Source organism: Microtus ochrogaster, chromosome 18 (genome assembly GCF_000317375.1).
Source record: "Microtus ochrogaster isolate Prairie Vole_2 chromosome 18, MicOch1.0, whole genome shotgun sequence".
Taxonomy (NCBI): domain Eukaryota; kingdom Metazoa; phylum Chordata; class Mammalia; order Rodentia; family Cricetidae; genus Microtus; species Microtus ochrogaster.
The window spans coordinates 61,272,624-61,284,634 of record NC_022020.1 but is presented as its reverse complement, the minus strand read 5'-3'; the positions used below and the strand labels follow the sequence as shown (position 1 = coordinate 61,284,634).

At 49.6% G+C, this 12,011-nt stretch overlaps 1 protein-coding gene across 2 annotated transcripts in view; it reads right to left on the bottom strand.

The window, feature by feature from the left end:
- Nucleotides 1-12,011, bottom strand: part of Loxhd1 (lipoxygenase homology domains 1) — a 137,723-nt gene that overhangs the window by 47,032 nt on the left and 78,680 nt on the right. For both annotated transcript variants that reach the window (XM_005356289.2, XM_005356290.2), the window contains 6 exons: nt 11,717-11,845; nt 10,463-10,627; nt 7,877-8,058; nt 4,765-4,881; nt 3,954-4,116; nt 304-458 (listed from right to left, as the gene is read on the bottom strand). In XM_005356289.2, the coding sequence (XP_005356346.1) occupies nt 304-458; nt 3,954-4,116; nt 4,765-4,881; nt 7,877-8,058; nt 10,463-10,627; nt 11,717-11,845 (911 nt within the window). The remainder of the gene's footprint in view (nt 1-303; nt 459-3,953; nt 4,117-4,764; nt 4,882-7,876; nt 8,059-10,462; nt 10,628-11,716; nt 11,846-12,011) is intronic.

Here is a 12,011-nt window from a genome sequence, read left to right as displayed (position 1 = left end):
ACATGCATGAACTGCCCACAGTGAGCTGACTTTCTGAAGAGGCTGTCCCCACAGAGAGGGCAATAGAGATCAGGCCCGCCTTCCACTCCACCCCACCCCATGTAGGACCCAGAGAGGTGCACTGGCTGCGGAAGGGGAACACTCTGTTCTTACAGAGGAAAAGCAATGTCAAAAGCCCAAAGGAGGATGCATGGTACCCCCCACCTCGAGTGCCAGGACATTCTCAGGACCAGAAGACCTGGCATTCAGATGACTAGACCTAGAGAAGAGACAGGTGGCATGAATCCAGTGCGTCTCTCCTACCGTTCCTCTCTCGAACTTGTTGGTGCGGTTTTCTGATTTGCCAAGGTACCGTTCTCCAGTGTCCCCGAGATCTCCGTAGATGGTGATGTAGACCCTGGCATCGGTCCCTGCCCCAGGAACGTTCCCTGTGAAGATCTGTACCGAGTACAACACAACTGCCCATCAAGTTGGGCAGGCAGACAGACAGAGGGACGAGAAGGGTGACAGCAGGTTAGCTCTAGCCAGCAGAGTTTGCCAGTAGATAAAGGTCTGATCCAAAGCAGCAGCATCTTCCTTTCGCTGCTTGGCTAGGCAGTGTCAGCAGCACAGTGTATGGGGTCTTTGCATTCAGGAGGCTCTCAGAGAACCAGAAGATAAGAGTTTTTGGAGTGGCCCCCAGTCCCTTCACCCACAGCATCCAAGAAGACTGTCTTAAGTATGCCATCACTATGACCACTGAGTCTTTATGCTGTGATACTTCTTCTTATCTAACTAGTTAGTGTTGATACACAGGAATGTGTGTGTGTGTGTGTGTGTGTGTGTGTGTGTGTGTGTGTGTGTGCCTCCTTACTTATTTTGACTTATTCTTCAGCTCATTGGTAGTACTCTTCACCTTGCCCTAGTACCCCAGGCAAACTGTTTCCTCCAAAGCCACGGTGACTGGTGCCTTGTCCTTCATCCCCATGGCGCCTGGGGGAGGGCTCAGGATCAGGGTGACAAGTACACAAAGATCCTGAGGAGGATGGAAATGAGTATGGTGTCTTGGTTTTGCTCTCCTGTGTGGCTCAGCAAGGGTAGCTAGTAGGTGTCTATTACAATGAGACCGCTGTATCCCTTGCGTCTAGACCTGGGGGCAAGCAAGTCCTGTATATGTTCCTACAGATGCTCGGAAAGCCTCGTTCTCCCCTCTGTAGCCTTCTGCCCTGGGGAATTTGGAATTTCAGGCCAAGGATCACAGGACTTGGCTGGACTGTCCCTAAGAGAACAGCATGGGGAGGAAGCTTTTAGAGCAGTGGCTGGAAACTGGGAGGATGGGGGGTTCCTGAAGCCCTGTTTTCGGTCACCCAGAGAAATGACGCTGAGTGTTGACACAGACCTAGAGCTCAATGGCAGTACGTGGCAGGAGAACCAGGGCAGTGCGAGACCTACCCTGGTCTGAGGGCCATTCCTGTGAACCCCAGGAACTTACAAGACCTTAGAGAATGGTTGTCTTTCCTACAGTGACTGAGATGGGCTTTCTTCCAACGCCTGCAAGTGGGCCCACAGCCACCTCTAACTCAATGAGGCAAATCTGTGTGCTGTGGGCAGCTTGCAGCCACAGTTACAGACATGTTCACATCCCCCCATGGTTCCCTGTGTGCCCTTCTTCTCCTCTGGATTCCACAGCATCAGTGCTGCCTTCTGGCTTTCTTGGGTCCCTCATCTTCCACTCAGCCTGTAGGCACTAAATTCTTTAGTTCCACCTTCAACCCTCTTCTCTCATTTTGCACAGCCTACGTTTGTCTTCCTTGACCTCCTGGATCTTTATCTTGAACCCAGGTCCCCGTGCTTCAAATTTCCAACTCCTGTCACCAGGGTCTACTTCCACTGAGACTAGACCCTGGCATCACAAACTCATGGGTCTGAGTGGTACTTGATCCCTCTGGTACCCATCTCCTTCTTCCAACTCTCCCTCCCCTCCCCCCACCTCTTCATAGCCTCTCATTCTCTAAAGTCCCTTGTTTCTTTATGAGACTTGATGGACAGAGCTGTGTCCCTTGATACAGACAAAAGTCCGGGACCATTCGCTCAGGCTCCACCCTGCTCAGTTTGGTGCAGAACCAGCAAGCATGCCGTGGGCCTCCACAGTTGATGATGAAATCGTCTCTGTGTTGCTTAAAAGAGACAGCATTACCCAAGTCTGTCGGGCCAACACCAACTTGAGACAACATTAGGAATCTTGTCACAGCTTAGACGCAACAGTTGATGACTGTCCTCTCCCCGCCACCCCCCTTCATTCTGACTACATTCAAGCCTGCTCCACATCTGAAATTATCACTGGTGGGTGGACCTGTTAGGATGCCTTTTTTAGGAGCCCTTGTCCTGGACTGGGATGCTGTGTCCTTGGGGCTGTGACTGGATGGTCTTCTAACAACCCCAATCCACCTCCTGCTGCTTCCTCTGGTCCTTTGGGAATTAAGGAAACCAATTCAGCCTCCGATGCTGAGCAATATGGGTATGCGGGATCCAGCTATTTCTGGATCCTCCTCCCTCTCGTCCCACCCAGGCCACACAGCTTGTCAGGGAAGAGGTGTTTCCTTAGAAACCTCAGAGTGGGTTCTGTGAAGTAGGTTTTTAGAGAACATCTCAAGAGTGTTGCTGGGAACGGCAGCCCAGGGTGTCCATCTGGGGGTCCAAGCAGAAAAGAGACACATCTCCCAAACCGAACAGCCAATGATATTCAGAGAAAGGGGTGTGGATGGAGAGAGATCCACCCTTGGGCAAGATGGCTCAGATTAAAGGAAAGCAGGGGCTCTCGCTGTTTTATACAAGACAGAAATATATTTGCCTCTTGTCTTTGGACTCTCAGCAGCAGGAAGATCTGTGCCCCGCCTCCACCAGCTTCCTATGAGAATCTTAGGTTTCCCTGGAATCCTGGGTTTTACTCCAGTTTTTCCAAAGCTATAATACCATAAATTTGGATTGTTTTTCCAAGTTCCCAGAGCTTCTCTAGTCTGTGTAGACCTCCCAGTTGGAGAGGACGGTGGGTGCCATGTGTGTATCATCAGTGGTAGAGACTTTTACAAATGACGCTGGTTATCGAATAGTTAAGGTTTACTCAGAGCTGAGCAGCATAGGGAGTGGCACGGACAGAGCTACCATGCGGTAAAGGAAGGACACACGTGTGTGCATGCACACGCCTGTGCAACAGTGCAGTGAGGAGAGAAGGCCGAGGAGTGAACCTTGAATGCCAGTGGGCACAAGAAAGGACCTAGAACTAAGCAGACTATTTCGGGAGACAGGAAGATAACCGGAATATGGTGATGTCACTGAGACCAAAGGCAGGAAGAAACGCAAGAAGTGGGTGGTCAGGATGATTCAAATACTGCCTAGAAATAACAGCCGTGAATGATCGTGACAAGTTCACCCAGGAAACAAAATCCCATGACCTTAGACAGATCCAGAAGCTGACCTAACCCCCAGAAACATGCCTTGCCGGGATATTTCTACCTTGTTTTTCTGTCTTAAAAATAAATCTTTTACAGTACAGGGCTTCAAAACAGAGGTTCCTACGTTAGACAAATACTCTCCCACTGAGCCACACTCCAGCCCTAGACTGTCCTGTAAGAGTAAATGGGATTACACTACACCAACTGCTAGCCACATAAACTAAGCATACAGAAAGCCAGGAGCAGGGGTGATCTGTTGGCATGTACCATGCTGTAGAAGTAGGAAGGGATCTGAGCACAAAGCTTGCAGCGAAGCAGGCAAGACTCTGGGGACTAGCCTACCATCTACCAGCTGTGTGAACTTGGCAAGTTACATAGCCTCTATGAGCCTCAGTTTCCCAGGGATAACATAGACCATCCTCGAGCGTGAGGATGCTCAACCTGGCAGGGGCTGGTGCTCTGTGACAAGGGATGTGGTCCTGGAGCTGTGTGACAAAGGCCACCTATCCAGTGTGCACTTACTGTCCAGAGGCTCCTCCACTTCCTTGTAGACTTGTCGTAAGGACCCATCTTTCATGTACTTCTCAGTGAAGATGTCGTAAGGGACCAGTTCTCGGATGGTCTTCTTGTCGTCCTCAGAGGTGGCAAGCCATCGGTCACATGGGAAAGTCAAGGTCTCTGTACCCTGGGATGAGGAGGAAGGAGGAAGATGAGCCTGTAGTCTGTAAGGTGAGAGCCACCAGCTCGAGGGATTTGCCAGCATGTTCAGGCTCATCAGAACCAGAGACGAAGAAGACGTTGCCTCCCTGTATGAAAACACAGGGACCCTTCCTGCCCCAATTCAGAGACATAGCCTTACAGACTTGCACAGCCGCAGCAGGGTGAGTTAGCTTTTGAAGGTTATACTTCTTAGATCACTTAAAAATAAATATCTGAGCCCTGTCCCTGACACTTGGGGTTTGTGGGTGGCGAGGGCTCTGTGCTTTTAAATCCATCTTGTCCCCAGAACTGCACTGTCTTTTAGCTGTGGAAGTTTGCATTTTTTCTAGTGTTTTCCAATTTATTCAGGTTTGATTTTCCTCTGGAGTTGACCCTGAATAGAAGTAAGGACATTGCTGGTCACTCATCAGTCCTGTGGCTTTGGGACTCGGGCAGAGACACAGACCAGACTAGATTGCCTAAACTCTTTTCTTTGACCACCGGAAGAATCTGCTTTGGATCTGAGCTAGTTAACATGTCCTGGAGGCTGAAGCAACCATCAAGCCAATCTGCTGTGATATGAGCTCATTCTGGGAAAGGCAAATGAAGTAAGACAGACACATCTCAAACTTACATCTTTATCAGGAAGGAGCCTGCGGATGTCCACATGGGAACAGTGCCACCCAGGGTTTATGCCTGTGTTATCATGGCCAATCCGGATTTTTTCAATGATTTCACCCACATCTTCTAACTTCATAAAGAAAAAAAAGGCACTACGTGTTAATAGAAGGGCTTCAATCATATTGCACCTCCTTGGGGGCATCCATCTTCAGATCCCTCTGAACTTAAGTGGGCGATTTGCTCTCCATATGTCTCTACTGAGCAGCCAGGCCAAGACCCTCCTCTGCACATGCCATTCTTCCTTCCTTCAGTCTTGACTTAATGGACCCTGATTTGGGCACTCTGATCTTTCAGGCGTGTCTGACTCCTCACAGAAGCCGTTACCTTCCCCATCCTCCATGACGTGATGTTATAGTAGCACATTCTCTGAGAAGTGAGTTGGGTCTCAGAAGAGATCTAGTACAGCCCATGCTCCTATCTTGATAGACCATGTTCAAATTTACCACTCTTAAGAGCCCCTCCCTTTCAGTAATTCCTTTTCTCTACTCCGACAAATTGTGCTCATTCAAACTTACAGAAAATGGTGTCTTCGTCAGCCAAAGTCAGGGTCATGGCTGGGACAGCCCATTGATGTCATAAGTAGGTCAAAGACTCCAGCATGCATTTTTTTATCACCTGATCTCTAGCTCTAAGTGCCTGGCCAAGCAACATGCTACTCCATAGATTGACAAGGATGCCACAGCTGTCATGTCCTTGCTGACCTTCCAAGATGTCCCACTACCTGCCGCCTGCTCTGAATCAGAGAGCATAATCCATGGCCACAAATGGTCCTTCGAGGCCTTGCAAACCCAGAGGACTCAGAGTCACTAAACAAAGATCGGGGCTTTCAAGTGATGTGGCTGCAGGGATTTTTAATAGACCTTATCATTATCTACCAGAGAAGTGCAGACGTCCAAGGGAAGGGTGTGGTCCCCAGCATCTCAACTGACAAACTCGCTGCCTGAAGTGACTAGGAAATGAAGAGTTCCGTGTATCTTCTTCTACCCAGGGCTTCTTTTTTCTTCCCTGTCCCATAGGCTTTGAGGTTAGTGGCTTCAATGGCACTTCTGAAACCTGAGTTCTGCAGCAAGCACTGAGTTGCTTTCATCGGGGGACTGTCTTGGCTGTGGCACTATAGACAGTAAAGAGGCCTTCAGAGGACTGCTGCCCAGGCGTGGTGGCCTCCTAGATGGGCTCAGAAGACATGGCTATCAGAAAGGGCTTTGGCATTCTTCCTTGGAAGGGGTGAAGGCATGATCCAAGAAGGCTCAGGAGCTGCTGTGACCCTAAATTCACCATGTAATGTCATTTTAGTAAGTCACAACCTTTCTTGCTCTGGGTGCTTATGTGTGAGATAGGATTGCTGCACTGCCACCCTCTTGGGACTGTCATGAACACTCAAAAACTTGGTCCATATTGAGTGCTTAGAATGGCGCTGACATTTCCACGGAGCTCAGGCGTCCTGTCAAGTGCTCTTCTACCGGCCAACCCTCAGGGTGGACCACAGAGAGAAGCAGCCATTGGCTAAGGGCTACTCCAGAGTCAGGGCTGGAAGGGGAGATGTGGACTGAGGATCCGCAGTAAGAGAGTAGAGAGGCGGAAGCCGCAGGCAGGAAGGACAGGCGAGGAACAAAGCCTTTCCATTTGTTTCCAAGCTCTACATCCCCCTAAGACCCAAGCAGTTGAGAAAGAAAAACCAACAGCAAATGAGCTGGCAATTTATAGCTGCCTACTAATGGGACCTCACTGATGAAAGTCCGCAGAAGTCCTGCTGAGGACCTGGGCACTGATGACGTCACACTCTGATGCGCCCGCCACATCATCTTTCGTGGCGAGACTTTACCTTGTAAAGTCTGAATTTTCTACAACAGACCTCCCACCAAAGCTGACTCCTCCCAGAGAGGGTGGGGAGAAAGCTTTATCTCTGGGGCAGCAGCTGGCTGAGGATCAGGACAAGCTCAACACTTTGTTTCCCACCAGACAATATGGACATGTTATCACTGGTCCCCGTTACTCAGAGCGCTGAGGCTTTCAAGGTTCCTGGCTCCTCTCCCAGGCTGGTTGCATTGCTGCTCTCTTCTTAAGTCCCTTCATGCTCCCCTGTGACTTCAAGCTCTCCACCCAGGGGTATGCTGTTCACCTCCCAGGAATGCCTCTCCTCCTTCTCCTGAGAATGCCCACTTCCACACCCTCCTCTAATCCACCTCCTCCAGGGCTCTTCCTTCTGAACACCAACAGCAACCTCAATCCACTTGGAAGCCTACCACAGAGTAAAAGAGCATGCACATCAGAGCCTGTCCCCTTAGGTTGGTTTCCTGCATGCTAGCTGTGTAGTTTGAGGAAAGCCATTAATTTGCTGTGCCTCAATCTTCTCCTTCTTTACCAGGGACATAAGAGTATAGGACTGCTACAGGGGTCCAGTGACTGAACATAGCTGAATCCCGTATGCTAGTACCTCTGACCCTCAGGACCCGTGGTGGCAATAATCCCTAGATTTTCTGCCAAGAGCATAGTACTTGGCTCCCCAACTATATTAAAGCTCCTTACAGGCAGTGTGGGCTCTGCTGTTGTGTCTCCTGCCTAAGCTAGCTCACAAAAGAGGACAGGGCAGGCATCATGAACTGCTCTGCATAAAGGCATGATGTGCTGAAACCCACATCCCTGGTAGCATCAGATGACAGAACCCCTTGGCCAGACCTGGCAGGACCAGTGAAGCCCACAGCAGTTCTGTGTCCAGCTGACTGTGGCCCAAAAGCCAAGTAGCAGACGGCCTCATGTGGTCCCCTGTGAGAGGTTTGTGCCACTCAGCACCCCAGCCGCCTGCCTGGAAGCCATGCCACAGACACGGTAGAAACAGGAAGATGTCCTGTTGGTACGCCTCCTGTTTCCCCGGGTCCTGGTCATCACTTTTAATCCTGACATTTGTCCTAGAAGGCCCAGCTAGCTTTATCATCCACTTGTCTGACCGGACATATGGAGGCTCAGAGAAGCTGGACAAGCTCTTCATCCCCCATTAGCTATGGCCCATTTAGATGAAGGGCTACTCTTGACCTAGCCCTTCTGGGGCAGTGCATAGAACCAGGTACCTCCACAATGAAGCGGGAGGCAGACTTCCTCTCGAAGAACAGCTTCTGCTCCCTCTTGTTGGTGCACAGGAACTTCTGCCGGGTGCACACGGCATCACAGCCGTAGATGACTATAAAGATGTTGGAATCGGTTCCAGCAGCAAAGACATCACTGGTGTAGAGGATGATCTCATAAGGGACAACTGGGAGGGACAGCAGAGGGCAAAGCCAGGGGTGGCAGGAAGGAAACAGGAGACACCATAGGTGAGGTCAAGTCCTTTACAGCATCAGTGGCCTTTCGCAGAGAGCATGTCAAGCCTCGTGTCCACGGAGAAGCCCTGATCTACGACAGCAGACGGGCTGAACATACAGATTATGTAATTTTAAAGGTTCAAGTTCAAATACAGGACCTAACTTGATGAGTGAGGCCTGGGCAAGTTACTTAGGAGCCTTAGTTTCCATTAAAGTATCCTCGGCAAAAAGTTTAGCAGGGTTCTGTAATCTAGAGCTTCGGATTTCAGAGACAAATCACCAATCAGGGCAGCCAGGCTGCAGCAGTGGCATGCCATTCTCTTCTCATCCTGTCCATCGCTCTCAGCCCCTGATTTGCTCCTAACGTGCCAGCTCCCTGAACCAATCCATGTCACACCTGGCCTCTTACTCAGCTTCCCCAGCTTTATAGATGTCCCTTACAGGGGACTGGCCAGGCGGAGGAGAGGATTCATCAGGTCATTCAGCAGCTACAGGACTATCTATCCTTTGAAGGAGAGTTGGCACATGAGCCCCACTGATAAGCACCTTCCCGGTACAACTGCTCCATGACAAATGACCAGCATGTTTCCACGCGGGCTGAGGATCTGCAGTCCAGGAGCTGTTGGTGGGATCTTAGATAAGTAAGGATTCTTGACCCCCTCTCTAGATTTTCTGTGGGGTGCATCTAATTCACACCTTACTCTACGGCTTGACGCAATTAAGCTAAAGCAACAGGGTCTTCTACAGGGTGAGATTCATTAGTAGGTTATGAAATGAGGTTAATGAGTAGTCGGCAGTGTTCTGAACAGAAAACACTACTAGGTACCACACAGAGTGACATGTTGGTTTGTCTCACATGTATATGAAGGACTATACTCATTATGGGTTTCTATATATGGGAAATCTATATCTCTATCTATAGCTCTATATCTATCTATCCATTTATATCTCTATCTATCTCTATCTCTATATCTGTATATATATATATATATATATATATATATATATATAGAGAGAGAGAGAGAGAGAGAGAGAGAGAGAGAGAGAGGAGAATATGAATACAGGTTGGGAAGAGGGCTGAGTTGGTAAAATGTCTGTCATGCGAGCAAGCATGAAGACCCCAGAACCCACATGAAAAGCTAGGCATTGGGTCACATGCCTATAACAACAGCACGGGGAGCTAGGACAGAGAAGGCTGGATCCCTGAAGTTCAGTGGCCAGCTAGCCCAGCCAAATTGGGGAGCTTCAGATTCAGTGAGAGACCCTATCTTGAAAAATAAGAGGTGCACAGCAATTAAGAAGACACACAACATTGATGAATGACCTCAACACAAGCCACATACATGTACACACACATATATTATCAAGTAAATACACCACGTCACAATATATATCACATATGCACCCAAAAAAAGAAGGAAAAGAGAGAGGGAGGAGGGGAGGGAGGGAAGGGGGGAAAAGAAGGAAGCAAGGAAAAAAGGAAGGAAAAATTGAAACCCTAGGGGAGTTCTCAAGCAAATATACAATATCTTATGCTATTGGATCCTAAAGGAAGCCATCCATATTAGGAGCTACCTGGTCTTAGGAGATCCCAACCTTCTCCAGATGAGGAGTCTGCTTCCAGTGTACTTAAAAAGCTTCCCTGAAAAGGGACAGTGGCATCCGTGCCTGTGATGGTGCTAGCCACCCACCGAGAACTTGTTATGGTATTCAACATTGTATCCTAAGCAGCCATTTCCATCCCCGCACTTCCAATGGGGCAGGTATTACTGTGCCCATTTTATCAGAGGAGAAAGCAAGATGCAGAGGGGTGAAATAGTCCAAGGTCCTATGGTGGAGCCCGTGCCCATGCTTGTCTGACTTCAGCGCTACAAAGACTAGTTCTGGGGTTAACTGGGGGGAATTACTGATGCCTACCCACAAGCCACAGGGAGAGGTGGTTCACATAAATGACCACAGGCCCTCTGGACTGAAAAAGACCCTACTTAGAGCTTGTTGAGAAATAGAAGCTCAGCCTTGCTGGGCCCTTGGGAGTAAAGAAGGTAGTGGAGATCCTTCCTCAGAGACCTTGATGAGGAAACGGAGTCCTGGAGAAACTAGACGATGTCTTGTCATGAGCTACTGTGGGACCTAGTTTAGAATAAATCCAATATTATCTGGTTTTTGGGTCCTGGGCTAGGCCCACAGCATTCCCTCAACCCCAGAGCTCAGGACATTTGAGGAAGGGACAAAAAAATTGAACAGAATCTCCGAGGTGGGTTTGGCCCCAAGTCAACTGTGGAGGAAGAGCTGGAGCTGGGAGGGACAGGTTATAGGGTCTCCCAGGAGGGCCGGCCTTTCCATGAGGGTTCCTACATGGTGTGTAGAGTCGTGTCTGAAGCTCAGCGTGGAAGAGGTCCCTGACGATGGCCCCGTCGTCCTCATTCTTGGCCAGCCAGCGGCCACAGGGAAAAGTCATGCACTTTCCAAGAGAGGGAGCATCCACTTCTACCCAGTCTACAAACCAGCCTGGGGCCTTGCCTGGAGATGGGAGAGAGAGAGAGAAAAAGGGGGAGGGGAGAGAGAGAGCCCACTAAGAACATGTACAATATGGCTTCCTGTGGGTGAACTCAGAAACTCCCAGCACCCTTCCTTTCTTGATGTGGTCATCCAGAGTCCATCAGTCCTATAGCACCCTTTGGCTCACAGCATTGCCCAGATGACTCTTACTGAGATGTGTACATGGCTAAAACTGCATCCCACTCGGGCCGGGCCAGGGAAACAAGCATAAAGTGGTGCTTGCCATTGTTGGTCTGGGAGGAGCACCGTGAGGAGGTAACAGGGTAGGCAAGCCCAAGCAATGGAAGCAAAAAGGCATCCAGGGTGGGCAAAGCTCTAAACAAGGAGCTAAGGAAAGCTTGCATTCTTGGAGACCTCAGCTGTGGATGATGCTCAGAGCTTTCTGGTTCTATTTGTGATGGAGGAAAGCAGAGACAGCACTCAGCTTAGGGAAGGAAATGAAAGTCAGGCAGAGACCCGCATCCTACAGTCCCGACAGCACCTGCTTCTAGGACAGAGTTTCTTCCTCGAGCTAAGAAATGAAAGTTTGGGGAAGAGCGGAGACCTACTGTACCATGAAAAAAATATGGACACAACTTTTGTCGGGCTGCTTTGTCATGAAGTCCTGGGTTCCAGGAAGAACTGGCTGGCTTATTGGTTCCTCAACGGGGATCCCTAGGCTAGCAACTATGCATGAGCAAGGGACTCAAAAGATAAGCACAGAACCCCAAGTCAGAGATGCTGGGGTGGACCTAGAAGTCATGTTCTAGTATCCCCTCCCACTCTGGGTGACTAGTGAACCATCAGGTTAGAGACCCACTAAGCTTTCTCAGGGGCTCTATAATCCAGTTGCGCACTAAGATTCCCGAGGTTGGAATCTGGATAGAGGTTTCCCAAGTCACCTACGTCCAGGTCCCAATGAAGATCAACAATCCCAGAACCGGTGCTGCCAGGGCTCCACTGGGCAAGTGAGACTGAGATACTGTGTTGTTCTAAAAGTTGTACGGTCCACACTGACCTGTCTGTGGGCTCTCTAGTTTTACCAGAGAATGGAAGGAAGGGAAACCAGACCTGTATTGTCATGGCCGATCCTAACTTTCCACAGGTCTCCCAAATCCAGCGTCTCCACTGTGAAGATTTCAATGCTGTCCCTTTCAAATTTGTCACTGTTGGTCTTGGAGGACTTCAGGAGGGTGATTCCTGCCAACCAGACAACCCCAACATGACTGAACGTGACTGAATGGTTCTAAGACTCTCCCAGCCTGACTCATTCACTATCCTTCCTTCTTCGTCATAATGACCAACCTTCTGAACTCCCACCAAAGATCAAAGATGTCACGCCTCCCAGTGGGCACCTATGTGTGTG